The 20,221-nt window shown below is 34.8% G+C and overlaps 1 protein-coding gene across 1 annotated transcript in view; it reads left to right on the top strand.

Annotated features, from left to right (window-relative positions):
- The first annotated feature begins 5,025 nt into the window (after positions 1-5,025).
- Positions 5,026-20,221, top strand: part of SPPL2A_3 (Signal peptide peptidase-like 2A) — a 29,032-nt gene continuing 13,836 nt past the window's right edge. Inside the window, exons 1-5 of the mRNA XM_012938710.2 lie at positions 5,026-5,101; positions 8,175-8,273; positions 11,299-11,556; positions 14,858-15,021; positions 19,069-19,199. Coding sequence (XP_012794164.1) covers positions 5,036-5,101; positions 8,175-8,273; positions 11,299-11,556; positions 14,858-15,021; positions 19,069-19,199 — 718 coding nt within the window. The 5' untranslated portion in view covers positions 5,026-5,035. The remainder of the gene's footprint in view (positions 5,102-8,174; positions 8,274-11,298; positions 11,557-14,857; positions 15,022-19,068; positions 19,200-20,221) is intronic.

The following is a 20,221-nucleotide window of genomic DNA, read 5'->3' as shown; positions in this document are numbered from 1 at the left end:
AGCATTCTCCAACCCACTCTGTTCTGGGACCTCCTTTCTAGCTCTATCCACTTGTTGTTCATTCTTCTCATGTCTGTCCCCATTTCCCGGCGCAATGTGTTCTTTGATCTTCTTCTTCTCCTTTGACCTTGAGGATTCCATGTGACGGCTTGAATTGTGACGCAGTTGGGTGCCTTCCATAATGTGTGTCCTATCCACTTCCAGCTCTTCTTCCTAATTTCCACCTCCGCTGGAATCTGGTCTGTTCTCTCCCACAGTAGGTTGTCGCTAATAGTGTCCGGCCAACGGATCCGAAGTATTTTGCGTAGACAACTGTTAATAAACACCTGTACCTTCTAGATAATGGCTTCCGTAGTTCTCCAGGCTTCTGCCCCATACAGTAGAACTGTCTTGACATTTGCATTGAAAATCCTGACCTTGATGTTGGTTGACAGTTGCTTTGAGTTCCAGATGTTCTTCAGTTGTAAATATGTTGCTCTTGCTTTGCTGATCCGCTCCTTCACATCTGCATCAGATCCGCCATGTTCATCAATGATGCTGCCCAGATATGTAAAGGTTTTTACATCTTCCAAATCTTCTCTATCAATTGTGATTTGATTGATGCATGCTGTGTTGCATTGGAGAATCTTGCTTTTCCCTTTGTGTATATTGAGACCTACTGCTGCTGAGGCTGCTGCCACACTGTTCGTCTTCTCCTGCATTTGTTGTTGCGTTTAGGATGGAAGGGCCAGATCATCTGTGAAGTCTAGACCGTCCAACTGCATCCTAGATGTCCATTGTATCCCGTGTTTCCCTTCAGATGTTGACGTCTTCATGATCCAGTCGATCACCAGGAGAAAGAGAAAGGGTGAGAGTAAGCAAACTTGCCTGACACCAGTCTTTACTTCGATCGAGTTTGTCAACTGTCCTCCATGCACAGTTTTGCAGTTTAATCCATCATAGGAATTCCGTATGATATTGACTATCTTCTGAGGCACGCCGTAGTGTCGAAGAAGCTTCCATAGTGTTGTCCTATTCACTCTATCAAATGATTTCTCGTAGTCAATGAAGTTGATGTAGAGTGATGAATTCCATTCAATTGATTGTTCCACAATGATCCGTAGAGTTTCGATTTGGTCTGTACACGATCTATCCTTACGGAATCCTGCCTGTTGGTCACGAAGTTGGGCATCTACGCAGTCCTTCATCCTGTTTAACAATACCCTGTTGAAGACTTTTCCCGGTATTGAGAGAAGAGTGATGCCCCTGTAGTTATCACACTTGCTGAGATCGCCTTTCTTCGGTATTTTGATCAGAAGTCCTTCTTTCCAGTCTTTTGGTACTTGTTCCTCATCCCAAATCTTATTGAAGAGAATGTGGAGTATCCTTGCAGTTACCGCTACGTCTGCTTTCAGTGCCTCTGCTGGAATGTTGTCCGGTCCTGCTGCTTTGCCACTCTTGATTTGTTTGATGGCCATGCTGATTTCTTCAATTGTTGGTGGGCCAACATTGATTGGGAGGTCCGTGGGTGCTGCTTCGATGTTGGGTGGGTTCAGTGGAGCTGGTCGATTCAACAGTTCTTTGAAGTGTTCTACCCACCTGTTTTGTTGCTCTTCAATGTTGGTGATTATCTCGCCTTCCTTGCTTTTCACTGGTCGTTCTGGTTTGCGGCGATTTCCAGAGAGTTTCTTTGTCGTGTCATACAATTGTTTCATGTTTACTCCTCTTACAGGCTTTTCCGCCGTCATTGCTAAATCCTCCACATATTTACGTTTGTCGGTTCTGATGCTCCTCTTCACCTGCTTGTTTACTTTTGTGTATTCAGCTCGTGCCTTGGCTTACTGTGATCTCGTTCGGCTGGTATTGATTGCTGCATTCTTGTTCCTCCTTTCTTGAATTTTATCCAGTGTATTAACAGTAATCCGTTCCTTGTGATGGTTCTTCTTGTGTCTCAGAACATCATGACATGTCGAAGTAATTGCCTCTTTGATCCCCTTCCAGTTGCTCTCCACAGTAGTTTCCTCTCAACTGAGTAGATCGTGAAAGACCTGGAACCGAATACTCAAGGCTATCTTGAATTTGTTAAGTTTGTCAGTATCCCGAAGAAAAGCTGTGTTAACCTTTTGCGATGTCGTCCGCCCGAATGTCCAGTGCTTATTGAGTTTCAATATCATCTTAGCAACCAGCAAATGATGAGCTGATGCTATGTCAGTTCCTCTCTTGGTTCTCACATCTTCCATCGTCCTCCTGAACTTTTTTTGATGCAGATATGGTCGATTTCGTTTTGCGTAGTGTGATCCGGTGAAGTCATTGTGGTTTTGTGTATGCGTTTATGTGAGAACATAGTGCTTCCTATGACCAGTTTATTGAAGGCACATAGGTTCGTAAATCTTTCGCCATTTTCATTCCTTTCTCCCAGTCGCTGTCGTCCCATGATGTCTTCATATCCGGTGTTGTTCATTCCAACTTTGGCATTTAGGTCTCCCATCAGAATGGTTAAGTCCTTTGTTGTACACTTCTTGACGATTAATTGCAGTTTATCGTAGGATTGACCTTCAAGGTTTTCATTGTAGTCGTTGGTCGACTCATAGCATTGGATGTCGTTCATTGCAACTCCCTCTTACTTTGTTTTGGTGATTCTTGGTCCATGAGATTCTCATCCTATAAGTGCGTTTTTTGCTTGTTTGGATAGTATCAATGCAAATCCTTTTATATGTGGGGCATTTTCTTCTTCATGACCGGAATATAAAAGAAGCTTCCCTGAAGCTCGTCGTTGTTGTCCAACCTGCATCCAATGTGTTTCACTGATTACAAGCACCTCAAGGTTGTATCTCTTTATTTCCGTAGCGGTTTGGAAGAATCTCCCATACTGTACGAGCATTCTGTGTACCTAAATTAATGGTTGCGCTGGTTTTCAGAACAGGCATCAGCTTAGTGACTTCTGAATGAACTCGGCTTTCGTCATGAGGCGTCATAACTCTTCTAAGTGAAGACCTTCTAACTCTGAGGGACGAGTTAAAATGGTTTGAGTTTTTTTTCTGTTAAGCGTTTTTTCAGCGAGTTAGTTTTTTACAAGATGACGTTGAGCATTTTTTAGTATCAATCAAGGTAGTAAGCTCACTATGTTTACTAGTAAATATTACATAAGACAGTACATGTAAGCATCAGTCAACAGACTAATAGAATAGTGATTTATCGTAAGTATAAAAAGATCGATTAAGTTAAAGTTAATATTAGAGATAACAACAGGCCGCGTTTCTTTAGTCGTTTTCACCAATGTTAAACTATAGCGGAGATAAATATTGGTACGCTGGAAAGACTTGTTGAGAAAAATCAGTTAGTCGTTTTATGCGAAATTACACAGTGCTCGTGTAAAATATGAAAATCATGTAGTAAACGCCTCATCTGCCCATTTTTCTGGAGTTGTCTTTTACATTATGCATGTCTCTTCTAATCCTGTTGTTATTCCGGTCGCTCTATATTTCTATCCACTTTCCTTAATTTCAATCTTCTGCTGGTTAACAGTCCACTTCCAATCGCCGCTACATTTCACTTGTGTCTGTCCATCCGGACGTCCATACTGACTCACCCTACGTGACATTCAAAAGTTGTGTCTAAGGGATCCTGAAGAACACACTTAGGATGAGGGTAGGGTAACATTTCTAGTCTAACAAAACATGAGGCTTCAAAGAGTGATCACGCTGGTATGGCCAAGCAATGTCCTTTCGATTCTTTTCTACTGCGTTCACTACATCTATCCTTCTCTTTCGGTGTCACTGTTTTATTCCTTGATTCGGCTATCATCACGGAATAGAAGTTACTTTTCTTATTTGAAGAAAAAGAGTGTTGCTATTGTAAACTTTGCTTCCTCATTGCTTGAGTAGATCGAACTGATATAATCTTTGTAAGCTTTCCCTTATAGACAGGATAATGTTTGTGCACTTTTAAGTCAGCACACTTACCTGAATTTTTCAGACTTAACTGTACATATCCTCACTTAACAACGTTTTGCACTGTATAGCATGAGCTTTATTTTTCTGTGTAATTTGTGTACTTTATACCTACTATCAGAACCATGCCGAGCCCATCCATTACACATTGATCTAACCAGAGCGGAAGGATAAGTGTCTGGCGTTTAGATAGACGGAAAACGGAATAAAAACTGTATCAGTTTAGAAGTCACACCAGGTATGGCAAAAATTACAAAATATTTCTAAGAGTAAATATTCCATAGGTATCTAGAGCTTTCCAACTCTGCTGTCTGTAACGCCTCTTTAAGCGAGGATCTCACAGCCAGTCAGAAGGGTTGTCAAAAACAAAGAGGTCTGAAAATATATTTGGAAATTGGTCGACATGTTTAGAGAGATTAATACAAATTGACCAGTTATCGTAATAAATGTGCTACAAATATTTAGGTTATAAAAACTATATCCTGACTACGTACATCCGTTCTGTTACTCGATTATCAAGATTTGGGAAAGAACCACGCTATCACATGAAATACACGCAAACGGCTTAGTCTAACGCATCAGTCTCTTCCTAAATTAGTCATTTAGTAGAGTTCATCTTTTGCTTGGTTTGTGCCTAGACTCAGGATGCGCTGCATGCTAGGCAATTTAAATAGTTAACATGTATGAGAGAATGGGAAAAAGAAAAGAGACAATATAAAACTCCATCCGATGACTCATTAGGCTTGTGAAATACACTATTGCTCAGTGATGAAAGTAGTCAAAAACAATAAACTGTGTAACAATCGCGAGATAACGACGACCTAATATCCGGAACAAGAAATTCATCTTGATGAACTATGTGGCCGAATTTCAGGGAGACTTCAAAGATTTAGTTACTACCTCAATTATTTGTTACTACATCGTAGGTAAATCTGTGTAATCTGACAGAAACCACTTTATGATACAAACAGAGTTCTAACAACAGGCAAAAGCTATTAGGAAGCAAGATAAGCGATTACTTTATTCTTTTTAAACCCATAACATGATTAGTTTATATTATCTAAGTATTCAAATATTGGCTTTGGAAACTAGGAGCGCTGTTTGAAATGAAGGTCGTTCTGTCGGTTATTGCGTTTGCAATATTTGTTCATCAAGGACATGCCTTAAAGCCTGTTAGTTGTTTGTTTTTATGTAACCAAAGTGTTGTGAGTCGGGTTGTATGTAAAAGGGTTAAAAATAAAGGTAACAGTAATCAAGTATGAGATATAAGAAACTTCCCAAGCTGCCAGCTTTGGGGAAATTTTGGGGAAATCCCCAAAATGAAATAGTTCTCCTCAAAGTTTGGGGAAATTTAGGGGAAATCCCCAAAATTTTCGTAGCGCATTTTTACACACTAACATTTCATCGACATAATATAAATAAGCCTCACAGTAGTACCAATTGGTATGGTTATATGCCTATATCGGTGTATCCATAGCAATATGCGTATGTATATACATTTCCAGAAACTTTCAAAGTTGCTGATAACAGGTACACTATTTACGAGCACAATAGAGACATCTTGAGACAAATGTAATTCAACATTTGTTTATAACACAAGTTCTATCTTTTTTGATACCTCAAACAACCAATAAAAAGAAAATTTAAGCCAAAAAATGGATAATAAAAAAAACGTTCTGTTTAAAAGTAAGGGAGGATCCCAAAGTGCAACGCGTCAAATAGTCATTTCCGCCTGTCATTGGGAAATAATGCGAGATTCTTCCTCTCTGTCGCTTTATGTTCGAACTGTCATCAAGTTGTTTATTTTCCGCCTTAATTCATTCAGAATCGTCTTCTTGTTTGGCTCCAAATGTCCTGTGTTTGCTTTAGTTTTCATTACTAAACACGACGACTACCACCAACTACATTAAAAAACTATGCGTGGTTAAAGACACTTATCAACACGAAATAACATAGCGTACAAGGAAACAGATGCTCGACCAAAGATCTCTACGTATTTTTATTGTAAGTGCAAAGTTCTGGCGTCATTTAGAAGATCTGCAATGTAAGTTACATGTAAGGGATTATTATATAATATCATACATCAATCATATCTATAAACAATTCAGCGTGTAATCAGGCGAAAAGTAGACGATTTATCGACAATCAAACATGGGGCAACAAAATTGGTGAATTTTGTATTATTTCCCCATGACGTGAAAAAAGAGACGTTTTGTTGCATTTCACTTTTATTTCCTCTTTACTTTCTAACAGAATGTCCCCTTCGTTGGTTGCTTTGTAGTTCAACCCTTTTGATTAGTTTTTGTTGGCAAATTATCATGATAATATATTTCTTTGTATTTCATACTTAAGAGATTTCAGATTTCCTCAATACAAAGTATGAATTCTGTCCTCAGTGCCAATGAGTATTTTTCTTATGTGCCCCAAAACATAAAATTTTAATGTCCGGTTGTCTTAGTCGTTAATTAGTTAGTGAAAATGAGTAGGTTTGATCGATCACGCCTTTTGATCCTTTTTATAATAACCTTGGAGATAGTTTCAAAGTTATGATAAAGCTTACACATTTTAAAACTCAAATCCCTATATATGGTACAAAGTGTCAATACGAAATCGCTTCACACCTAGCAAATGGGGCTAAAGATTTAACTGCTTTGTTTCCTGTTAACTCCAACGTTTGTAAAGGTCTATCACAAACTTAGTACATATGTATCTAGTACTCAATAATACTATATTTAATAAGGAATGGACTGGCCACTTGGACACAGTACTCTAGGTGGGATCTCGAATGGGTTGGACATAAAATATTGTAAATGCATTCGATAAAGCATCTGAAGACTCTGTGAAGTAACCATAACGATGAAAACATTGAGCAGCCATTGCACTCCGATCTGAAGCTAATTTCAAGTCATAGCTCACAATGACTATTAGGTTTTCTGTTCTTAATCTTATGGGAGCTGTGTTCGATAGATGGTGTATTAATGACTAAGTCAACTCATGACAATTTGTCCAGAATGAGTTCCAGAGATATTTCGTATGCTTTAACAGCTTCCAGATGGCCTACCTTACGTCCTCAATAATATGAAAGGGTTTTTGGCTTCTTAAAATGTGATATTGATTTCATCAATACTCCAATGTGTCAGTCTATTTCAAACTTCTAGTTATTTAAGACATTACTGTCTCTTACGGCTGATATAACTGTGATAATAGTAAACGGAGTCATTTTCAACATTATGTTACAAACCCAAATTACACTTCAGCGTGATTACTATTTGTCGTTTCGGGTAAGCATTAAGCACCTGCAACATCATCGCAATAATGTATGAAGACGAGATCTGTGCAAAGTTTTGTATTCGCTGCTTTTGTGAATGATTTGAACTCTGACCTGTTACTGCGCCACATCTAGCTTGTCGCTATAAAGTGAGTTAATTGTGACAGTTGGACGTGAATTGGACTGAAGGACTTATTTTTTCTGTGATAGGCAAAAGTGTTTAAACTTAACTAGCTCATATATTTTAGTTAACTGTTTTTAAAGGAATGGTCGTTTCAGTTGATACGACCACTTGATGTAGGATACTGAGTTAAGATCGAGTATCGGTTGATAAAAATGTGAATCATAACTTGTTTGAGTGTCTAAAACGTGTATTATGTATACTCAGGTACTATTTACCTTTACGTTTAATCCTGACTAAAATAGATTGAAAGAGTGTTAGGGGCGACCAAACCACGACAGAAACATTCCACGAAGTCATTTACTCTTGGTTTAAGTGCTATTAGTAGGTATAGACTGCTTGCCTGGGATTCATTGGCACTACTATTAATATTACTTTGGTACTCATTTACCTCACAATACTGGTGCGCTGTGGTAATTTAGGTCAATATACGTAGTTTTCAGGTTGTATGTTGCTTGTGACTAGTTGAATGTTTATGGTGATAAAAACCATGGGTCAGCTTAGTTCATATAATTTAAGTCTTCTAGCATTTAGGAGTTTTACATCAATGTAGGAAAAATATAACAAGTAAAGCTGTACATCAGTAGTTTATGTTTTCAATATGTTACTCGTACTAATCCTACTCCCCATTTAAGGGTTTTCACTAGTGACGGTATTAGCTTTCGCTTCATCCTTCATGAAAGTACATGTATATATCTATATATCTATTTATATATAGTTACAAATGCTATTATATATGCTTTTCATTACCTATATTATTATATTTGCTTATTTGTATTATTCAACCTCGATTTAGTCAGTAGAGATTCTAAAAGTTTACAAGGGTGATAATGTATCAAGTCATCGGTGCTTTTATATTTCACAGACCGGAAAGTTGGATCCATTCCTAACAACGGTAAGTTTTGGTCAATTTACTTTTCTAGTGGCGTAATTGCATTTGATTTGATTTTTATTCGAGCTAAAAACGTTGTTAAATCTTACTAGTTCAGAATAGTTTGCTGAATTTATTAAATGTGTACCTTACATACGGACATCAAACAATAAAGTCTTCTTTCCTTATTCAATACACTTTTCGGACATAGAAAGATCGTTAAATATGGAACTATCCTTCTCCAAAATCTTCGATCATCAGCTTACTGTATCTTTCCAGGGCCAACATTTTACAACTTGATCATGTATGTGGATATGACTTGAGTAGCAAATCCAAACTCGTTTGAAATTATGTCTGCTCCAAATTATCGTTCGCTGCTTGATGTAAATCAGTTAGTTTTGAGTTATCTTCAATTGGTTTCGATGCTTACGTTTATTAGTGAAACTAGGTGCAATTTTTTCCATAAGTGTTTCGCACTCTGCATTTTTAGTAGGACTAAATCGTTTTCTGCTTGTCATGTCAGTGTCAGAGCTTTACCTAGCCAATAATGTAACAAAATGCCACTGCACTATTATAGGGCAATGTTGACTAGCATATATGGTATGGTAGTTTATGGATCTAAAACTTTGGCTTTAAAGCTACTTGGGTTTTAGCAGTCAGTTATCATCCCTAGTCATTAAGTGGTTTGTTTAATTCGGTCCGCAAATGCCGAAATACTCTCACATGGCCACGTTCATGCAACCACTACCAGGGACGTCCTACTCACTGCCTTCTCGCGGCACCAGTGTTGTCTACGAAATCGAGAGTACGAAAAGCGAATGTTTGGCGCTTTAACCGGGTTGGTGGACACGGAGGTCACCGGCCAACATAGGACTACATCAACTTACGTTGCTCCACTGCCTTGTAGATCAGACCTTTAGGTCGAAGGTTCCTGGTGTGTCCCCATAAGAAAACCATCTGCTTCGATTTGAGCATCCGGGCAGTGTCACAGCACACAGAAAAATCAAGTGATTTGTGTGGTGCATATGTATTCGGCGTCCCTTTGTACCACTATTTGTGTGTTCAAATAAATAAATAAATAAATTCGTAAACAAATTCCTGGAAATATTTTCTCATTCACTTCTAGTTGTACTTGTTTCCTCTGCAAGTTTTGAATTTCTAATGTATTAACGGGGCATTTTCGTATGAACATAGGGTTTTCCAGTCAGGTTTTATTTTCAGTATATTGTATTATTTTTTTATCCTTCTGTATCACTCGTCAGCTACTTGTCCCACAGCGTTTCGTTTTTCACTAAGTAACATAATCGTTTCTGAAATGATATATGTTTCCACTCCTTCCTATGTTCCGATTTCGAGGTGGCAGTCGAAGGATTGTTGTATACTTTCACTCGTTGGGTTTTTATTGATACTTCAAAGTATTCTTAATGATTCCAATTTTCTCATGATATATCGGTGTCCATACTACCCGTTTCTAAATCAGAACATAATATAAAAACACAAAGTTGTAATTGGTTAGTCATTTATCAACTAAAAATTTATTCTTGTGATTTTTTGACCTATACTTTTATCAGTTTTCTGACTTTCGATGTTTGTGTCCTTCAAAAAGTGAGTATTCTAAACGTAGAAATTGCAATGAAGATTTTATCCCAGATTATAACCCTCCTTTCCTTAGTGATCACATCCCTTATGGATTTTGATTATTTCATATAGTATTTTTCACATGTGAACTTATATAGTCTTTATGAAATAGTGTTAATAAAAAGTAGTTCCGAGTTTTATGTTTTTCATTAGATGATTAATCTACATCTTTCCGGTATAACAAGAAAATTTATCATTCTGTTTTCAAACTTGAAAACCGTGGAATGTGATTTATGAGTTCCAAGTGTTATAATACCTCTATCCTATTAAGTAGTTCATTTTCACTCAACTATTTAGTATTAATTTACTTCACTAAATAGAATAATCATCTAGCAGTTTTTATACCTCTCGTGTACCATACGATTGTTCACTCTGTTTTATTCTTGTGTCATGCGGATTTTATCGCTCAACTGAAAATGGTCGTTTAGTGTCAATCATTGTTGCACTAAAGTTGGCGATATTAGTCAACATATATCATCCAACGAATGTAGTATGATCAACAGACTAAGTTAAACGTCACATTTTACTTAACTGCTTCTTAGATATTTCAATGTTTAGAGCACGTCGACTTGGTTACTAACTAAACCACTACAAGTTAAGCTGTTGATACAAACCGGTCATAAGAAGATAACCAAAACTGTGGTTAACGTTTCCGATTTTATCTAATTAAGGTCAATCCGTGATATAATTATTAGAATACAACAGAATAACATACTGAATTAATTACTGGCCAAAATAGTCAAAATATATATTTTAAACTTAACGACTATCATGTTGAAATAATCAATAATTTTGTTCTTATTTGCTTCTTATTACTTGAATAATATCTGAATTTTCAATTGAATACATTTACTTCACCCGACTTTACACTTAGACATGAATTTTGATTAGAGTATTACGTCATTTATCCTAACAATCTCAATTAATTAAAGCCTATCCTTCCATATGATGTACTTTTTTCATCATAAACATGATCGAATTGTCTGTCCAATATTGATTAAATGTTTTATGAATAAAATGCAACTCACCAATTGCATAGAGATTTTTAAACTAATTTTTTTTATCATAAACAATGGAACTATTTAGCTGTTTAACTTTTGGTGGTGAGAACTGAGTCCCATTCTATGCTATATAATTTTCATGTTGCCTGTACTGAAGTAGATGGAAAGAGATTCAAATGTCCAAGGTAATGATTTTAAGATAAGTCACCGTTTTATTTACTATCAAAACCAATATTCTACAAAAGATATGATGCAAAGTCAACATTTTAATTCAGTTGTTGCGTCAAATATGTGAGGAAAATATAGTTTTATTCTGTTTAAGATTATTAAACCAAAATTATACCTGTAAATTTTCCTGAGTACATTTAATAAGAATACTGTTGTATTTTACGTATATAATTTTGTTGCAGACAAAACTGGAACTGGTCAATTTTGTATCTACTACTAAAGATCATCCTCAACCTTCATCATCATCACTGGCTGTATCTGTTATGTGGAATAACTTTAGTGATAGAGAAATATTATCAATCAATCCACAGCTTCTAATTATTGTTTATGATGGGGAATTAAATTCAAAATTAAAAGTTATATTTGAATCACATGCATGGGAAGTACTCAAAAGATCCAACTTATTTTTGGATATCGATCAGTTTAATGAGATAATTTATGTAAGTGTATACTTATTTGGTCAAATTGTTGTGTATAATTTAGCTTGATTTTTACATTGATTTCAAATTCTATTTCAATGATACTCTTTATCAATCTGATCATAATTGTTTCTGGTTTCTTTATTAAATAAATCCATGAATAGAGATTTATAAAATGTTGACTTTGTTTGTAATCGATGCATGGATTATGTAGTAGACGTAATTCTTCAATTTTAGAGATTCAAGTGTTATGTTTAGAAAACTATAGGAACTAACCATCTAGATCTTTTTCTTCTTGTGAAATTCTGTTAACTTATATTTTGCCTGATGTGTGAATTTCTACAAAAAATACTTTTGTTAAGTATGAGGATGATCTTACTGTATTTACTCCGATTTCTACATCTTCATATTCCCTTAAAATGAATGATTCATTGTCTCTCATTGAACGATGGTCTGTTGTTAATGGTCTCACACTTAATTCTTTTAAATGTCAAACTGTTAACATAAGCCTGAGACATGAACAGCACTTAAACACCCTGTTGGAATCCCATAAAGTTTACCCTATTGGAGATTGTGTAAGTAAAACGATGTCAAATGTCGCCTGTCTTGGTGTAAGTTTTTAAAAAATCTCTTTTAGTCTGCTAAAATTTTTGTTAATGTTGAAGAAAGTTCTCCGTCTGACTTGTAATACGAAGAGGCTTCATTTAGCTGATGAGTCCCGAATAGGACGAAGCGCGCGACCCGGATTCCATTGCTAGCCACCATCCATCCCTGCTTAGAAGAGGCTACATGTTTTTGGCACTACTCGCTATTTACTTTTACGATTTGTAAGTTCCTGTTAATTACCTGTCCACCATTATTGCTTCCTTGTATTTTGAGAAGAGATTTTTCTATGTTGCTGAGAGTGCTAAAGGCAGTTATTAAAATAGTTGGCGACTCTTTTGCTGTCATCATAAATATGATTATTGATAGGCGTTTGGAAACAATTGGCAAGTGTTATCTTACTAAATACTAACAATCCACTACATTCATATCTTTCTGTTTGTATATTTCCCGGAAGAACGAGTTGCAGATACATTAAAATTCATTCATGAAACTAAAGTGCAACAACTCTACAACATTATCTAGCAAATATACTACGCGACAAACAGGTTGTAAGAGCTGGTCTAATTAAGAACTTATATTCTTTAACATGTTACCAATCCATGATTGAAGAGATTTTCACTTTCTTAAAAATATTTCATTTAATTGTAGAATATATATGTATGAGAAAGTTGTTGAAATATTGCATGCTGAGAATCCCGTATTGTGTAATATCTTTATTTTTTATGTAGCTTGTTTACTAGGTACACTTTCGTTTACTTGACTTCGAGTCACTAATTATGAGGACCAACCATTCTACACGGTTATCTAAACCCTAAGTAAGTATAGCGCGACCAAACCTGTGACCTAGTCGCTGAAAGTGAAAATCCTTAACTACAGAGCAAGTTCCCTACTAAGAGCATAGGTACATATTAGGACTACTCCATTTAGGAAGAAGCTCTTATCCATCGATTGCTTCCTTCGAATATTGCTTTAGCTAGCATTTATTAACTATTCAGAAATGTCTAACCTTTTATCTAACCTTGTAGAATCCTTTCGCTTGCCAATTATATCTAAAATGTGCTCATAGACAGAAAAAGAATCAAATGAAACTAGATAATTAGTGGCGTTGAGTAGTACAGTGTCCAGAAATTGACGATGATGAGATATCGATACATTTGCGCCTTTGTGATTGGATTTGAACCATAATAAAAATGTTCCCAACCATAAAATACGATTGTCTCGCAAGTTATAACCAGGAAATTTGTCACTGTCTTCACCTTTCAGATTAACAGTTAGTGATTTCGTTGATTAGCACTGTGTTTCTGAATATCCTTAGCCTTTTTTACGGTCTGCTCCTACTCCAGCAAGAGAAGGAAATAAGAAACAACTATATGACAACAAAGAAACTAGCAGGAAACTGCAGTAAACCAGAGAGACCGATCAAGGACAAAGAAGGCAAGCCAATCACTGAAATCAAGGGCAGAGGAACAGATGGGCAGAATAATTTGATGAAGACTTAAGCAAACCATTTCCATTGAATCCACTGGACATCGGAGCAACATACACAGATAATTCTACAGATGTCACTGCACCAACGATCGAAGAAAGCAGGATGACGATTAGATAAATCAAGAGTGGGAAAACAGCAGTACCTGACAATATAGCATCTGAGGCACTGAAATCAGACATAGAAGTGATTGCAAACATGTTACACACTCTATTCTTGAAGATTTGGGAGGAAGAACAAGTACCGACAGACTGGAAAGAAGGACACCTCATCAATATTCCAAAGAATGGAGATCCCAGCAAGTGTAAGAAATAAAGAGGCATCACACTACTACTAGTACAAGGATAAGTTTTCAACAGTGTTGCTGAACCGGATGAAAGACGCAGTAGACGCCCAACTTCGAGATCAAGAGGCTGGATTCCGTAAGAATCTGTCGTGCACAGACCATATCGTGACACTACTGATCATTGTTGACTGATCGATCGAATGTAACTCGTCACTATACATCAGCTTCCTTGATTATGAGAAAGCATTTGATAGTGTGGATAGGAGAACATTATGGAACCTTCTTCGACACTATGGTGTGTCTGAGAAAATTGTCACAACTATACGGAATACATCTCCCCAACCTTGTCTGTTTTTATCTGAGTGTATGTGTGCACTTCTTATGCTACTCATCACGTGTCTGTAACTTATTTTTGTTCGGTTATGAAATATCGATTAACGCTGGATTTAATCGAATTAGCTCACACGTTTGCTCCATTTCGCGTCATTTTTTCGCTTCGCTATCTGATCAACGACTGTACGAAATATACGTATTCAAAAATCCATTCTCGTATTTGACTTATTTAATTCCGTTATTCACTAATGTGATTTAAGTCGATAAGTTTGTACGAGGATTTGGCAGTATGCATATTTCAGTAACGATCAATATACGATCAAATTGGAGTCAGATATAGGGCCACTAAAGACTTGTCGTTCAGTCAGTAATAATATTAAATTGAATGTTTTAGAATTATGAGAGATTTCCCCGTCACCGACAAACATATATGATTTCTCATTTATTAGTGTATAAAAAGTCAGCGTGGTAAGATCATGGATCTCTTTATTATCAGCTCACAACAGCCTATATCACCACTACTACTGGTTTCGTTAACTTTAAATAAACGATCATATAAACTTACTATGTCTGGCGCATGCATTTTAGCTGTGCTCCTTTTTTATTTTTAGAGCAAGCGTTCTAATCAGTCTAATATGAATATTTCAGTATCCGTTTTCCCATTTATTCCAAACGCTACGGCGTATAAATTTATAATTTGGATTTTGTTGTATGGATTTGCTGTGACTAGCATCTCATTGGGTGCATGGATAATTATTGTTAACCATGAAAAACTGTAAGTGAGACTTCGTTGTCATATGTATAATAGTTAGATTTATATTCCTACGTATTGTTCTTTGATGATGTTTCGTTTCTTGAGCTGGGTGGCTGAGTTATGAAACTTTTTCTGTCATTCAGGATCACACCAACAGATCTTACTTCAAGTAGAAGTCAGGTGTTTTGTTAAAGTTTATTTAATTAAGAAACTAATGACTAATAAAGTCAGTTTTACTTAAATATAAACATGTTCACACTGTAGAATAATCAGAGGTAATGTATGGATTCGATATGTAGTGATATTTCTGTATTGAGCTTTCAACAGTAACTGATACTGACTCGATCTGTGTTGAGTCATGCCATCCATTGCATATTCCAAGTTGATGCAATTTCCAGATACATGAAAAACGTGATAAAATGACTGTAAATCTTGAGATTTTGTGATGGTAAATCGTGTTAAATCACCACAGTGATGAGGTAAGCTGAGGTGAATGATCACACTTGATTTGTGTACACGCGTTTCGAAGACACAGCATGCAGAACAAGGGACTATAATTTAACAGAAATACTTTCATCCGATTTTGGAGACAAACAGAAAACAAATCCAGTTAAACACAATCATATGTAGTGTTGTTTTAATTCACTAACTTTTGTTGTTGTAACACATATAAGCTAAGAACATTGTTGTTGTTAATAATAATAATAACAATAATAATAATAGCAATGGCTTTATTTAATATTATATTTTTGGTACAATTTAAAATTCTCAGCATAGAGTATGTGAGCAAGTTCCTTTTTTTACTTATTGATGGATCTTGACAATAAATATTGAGTGATCCCCAGTTAGATGTTAGCGGTTTAGGAATCGACACCTGAATAATTTTCATTCTTTTCATTGCCTATTACCAGCCAACACAATATCTCTGATTGTGCCTTTAGTACCTTGCAAAGCTATAGGTTGCAAACATTTTATATACGCTCCTGAATAGGTAATGAGAATAATAGACATATTAATGTTTTAAAACGAACAATACAGATAACTTGTTGAAATATCTAGATGGTAGGAACAGGTAGCCCAGATATTTTAACAGGCTGCTTCACCATATTATTCTCAACTAGATTGTCATTAAGGTTTACTTTAATATATATGAAAATTTATCTGAGTATATTAAAATATTAAACTAATCAAAGAAATTTACGGGTCAATGATCACAATCAATTAGATTGCACAACTAAAAAGTGAAAAGTACAAATTAGTATTAAGAAGACAAATACACTAGTAATGATAAAAATCATACTATCATAAAAGTTTTAGTCAATAGTTAAACTATGGAAGTAGCTCAAATTTGAATAAATAAACTTTAAAATCTTATTTATCATAATAATAACCACATAGTGATTCTCTGTGAAGTGTAATTAGTTCTTCATTCAACTATTCATGATACCTTTAGATTAATAATATATATTATAATTAGTAATAAAGTCAATATGAACCATATGACAATGAGTTAGTAACAGCAAATATCTATATTTAATATTATTTATAAAAACAACTAATGTATATTTGATCAGAAAAATAAAAGATTAATTTGTGTTGTTCCGTTGTACTATTTAAACTTGGATTAATTTTAATTTGGTTATTTATTCTTCTCTGAAGAAGTGACTTACACTAAGTCACGAAACGTCAGAAAATCTAATTTTTCTATTCATTGGGATAATACAAATATATTATTCAATTGTTATAATTGTCTATATTAATATATGAATAAAAAATGGAAAATGTTTTGTATAATTTCATTTGGTTTAATTGAATATTATAATCGAGGAGAAAAAGCGTGTAAACATTTCTCGACATAATGGTTACGTTTAAATAAGTGAATTTCTATGATTTTCACTGTATGTAACAATTAAAATCTTGAATTATTGGAATTGATTTAGATCGTTTTTAAATACCATAAATTCAGTATCCAGTTTTCGATTAAATGTGCAAAAATAAAGCTTTTTACTATTTTGTGTATTGATGAACTTGTCTAGTTGCTGGCCGAATATAACTTGGTCAAAAGGAGTTTTTGAACTGGTCAATACACATAGCAGAAGTTGAACTTGACAGTTCATCTCCATATCATGAAGCTGATGATTGATTGCTTAGATATTGGATTATGATTTCATTCTCTGTGCTTCATTTAAACTTCAGTTTTATTTATTTTTTAAAATACAATCAAATTTAATGCTTAGTAGATAGGTAGTTTTCATTAACTCACCATTGTTTAGTATTTAATGCTAACTAAATTCTATCAAATTTCTATATAGCTACTAGCCTAAATGACTTGTTATCGGATGTACCTTTTTGTAGGCAGTGGGCAGAAAACCTAGGTCCATGACTTGACGGTGATTACTTCCAACTACCTAATAATTGTCTGTTTTCAATTGTAACTGCCAGAAACTCGTTTACTTATTGGCACGATTATACTTTATAGGTGAATAATTAGTTTAAATCATAGTTTATCCGATCTCTGCCATTCACATTCTGACGAGACAAGTTAAATATGAAGCCTATCACCAATGAGAAACTTGTAATTGTAATAAGTCTTCAATGTTTTGTTATTGATTGTATTTGGGAAAAGAAAGAATAAAACTATTATTTAGGAGTGAAATCGAAGAATTCCTGTTGTGCCACTCTGTACAAGCACTATAGATGTCTAAAAATTATGAAATATTTGTTGTAAAAGATTGTATGGACTTATCTATATATGGATATAAAATTAGACACAAGTCTAATGAGACTTTATAGTCTAAACAAACGACTAACACCTTGAATACATTGGAAGATAATCACATAAACGTTTGTCAGAAATATTTACTGAATTTACTTGTTTGACCTTCATTTTTTATTTACTTTGATGAAGTGGCTTACATTAAGTCATGAAACGTTAGAAATACAATTTTTTCTACTCATTGGCATAAAGCAAAAAATATATTCATTATTACTTCATTTTACTGTTTTTTTTACGTTGGCATTGGAGTTGATAACACTTTTCAATCCCTACTATTATTATTTTCATCACCGTACCTTCTCGATGCAATTGCTTACATTTATGTTCGAATGATTAGTAAAGTATTTATGTTAAAGTGAAATTTAAAATTTAGCTTACAGTATTATTTCAACATACTATCGAACTATTTCAGCTATCGAACACGTTGATTTTGTATAGGTTTGGGCCATGGGTTCTAATCTATCAGTAATCCATGTCAATTGTAAATAAAAGGTAAAAAGATCGATCAGTATTATTCAAGTCATGAGTAATTGTTTATCACTAATAATCTCAAATTAATCGTATCGATTATCGTGTAACGAAACATAGGTATTACCTAATAATATCTGCGGTTTTCCCGATGAATTTTCAAATAATTCCCTGCTTGTGAATATTTCTCGTTCATCTGAGCGATGGTGTTGAATAATTTTGTTGGGACAGGTCCAAAAAGCACGACGAAGCCTCCAGAGGCTCTAAATGAGCTGAAGAGATTCCGTTCAATCATAATCTGATAGAGCCTTATGGAATATCAACGTGGCATGCTATGATTGGACAATCGCATAGCTTTCCTCCTTACTGATTGGCTGGATTATAACAATGTTATAGCCAATATTAAGAACTATTAAACCCCTGTTTTTCTGTACATTTTTGACTTCTATCCAATAATCACTCCTCTCTGCCTCTTCCGTACTTTGATTTGCGACTGTGGGGTTATACAGGTTCGAGTATCGATAATTATATACCGTATTCTACCGTAATTAAGTAGAGGACGTAACAAATTCTTTTGTAAACAACCCTTGTTGTCGACCTATGTATGACATTTCATTATGAGTGACTTGGGTCGTAAAACTGTGTTTGGTTGCTCTCTGAACTGTGAAGTACTCCACACATATATCATGTTTGATGTCATTTTACAAAAGTATTTGTTCATATTTCAATCATATCTGATTAAATTAACTCTTTCTTTCCTAGTGATTGCTTTGGTGACGTTAATCTGACATAGATTTCTTGTTTCTGTTTTATATTATTTACAGGTTACTAGATTACTCTAGACATCAAAGTTTGCTACCAAAGTTCAAATCTTCTTTGTATTTATATATTATCGTGTGTTTGGTAATTTCTGTTACACTCTTGTTGCTAACTTACTTCCTGTATGATGTAGTAGGTAAGCTTGTTTATACAATGTAGTCTAATTTTATTATATGGTGAAACACTTTAATGATTTGCTTAGAGTTTGAAGCTGTTCACTTCATGAAATGTTAAATGTCTAATTATTAGAATTATTTGTGTTTGCCAAAACACTTAAGTTTTGTCACTCGTCATTTAGTGTTTGCACATCAGTAATTCAATGCATTGTGTATGTATGCGATTTCCAACTACTTAAAAGCTTAGAGATCATAAACAAAGTGGTGGAACAAGATAAAACTCGATGCAATGAAAAATCGGAATAATTCTGTCCTTTTTATTGACACAGTGACAGACAATGATCATAAATCCCCATGGAACAGGTGTCGATGTCTTAAAAACCCGACCCTGTTATCTAGAAGCTCTCCATACGATACAAACCATGTATCTACAACACCATACATTAATGGTCTTCTTATATTGCATGTGATCGTCATTTAACTTGTCTTTTACCAATCTTACTATATCCAGTAACCGGTAGAGTTTACCATGTGTAAAAGAGGCTGAAACCATCTCAGTCTGCAGCATAAAACACGTCGAATGATTTCTCTGCTTAATAATCTACAGTCAGCCACCAAATTTACTAAATTATAAAGTGTGGTGATTTAGATTGGTAATTAACTGCAATTCATGTTTATTCTAGTGATAAATATCTTTAAATCATATAGCAGAATAAAGTTTTCAACTGTAATGTATTATTATTTGATTTAAGAGAATGTACTGTTGAATCATTGGTGATCATACATGTTGTGGTTTGGTAACTTTCAACCTTGTCTTCCATTTTGTCAAATATGTGTTGGCTGAAGTTGTCACATTTTGTGTCTGTTGAAATTAATAGTGTCCAATAGCTTTAAAACGACAAACTTAAAAATGATACATCGGATGCAAGTGAAATTTAGGAATGATGTATACATAAATGGTAATATGATCAAGATTTAGGTGAAAATAAACAATCAATGCAACTACGATTTAAACTTACAATAGTAGATTATAATTATCTTG

This window comes from Schistosoma haematobium, chromosome 1 (assembly GCF_000699445.3).
Source record: "Schistosoma haematobium chromosome 1, whole genome shotgun sequence".
NCBI lineage: Eukaryota > Metazoa > Platyhelminthes > Trematoda > Strigeidida > Schistosomatidae > Schistosoma > Schistosoma haematobium.
Note: the sequence above shows the minus strand (reverse complement) of the source record. Positions and strands in the feature narration are given on the sequence as shown.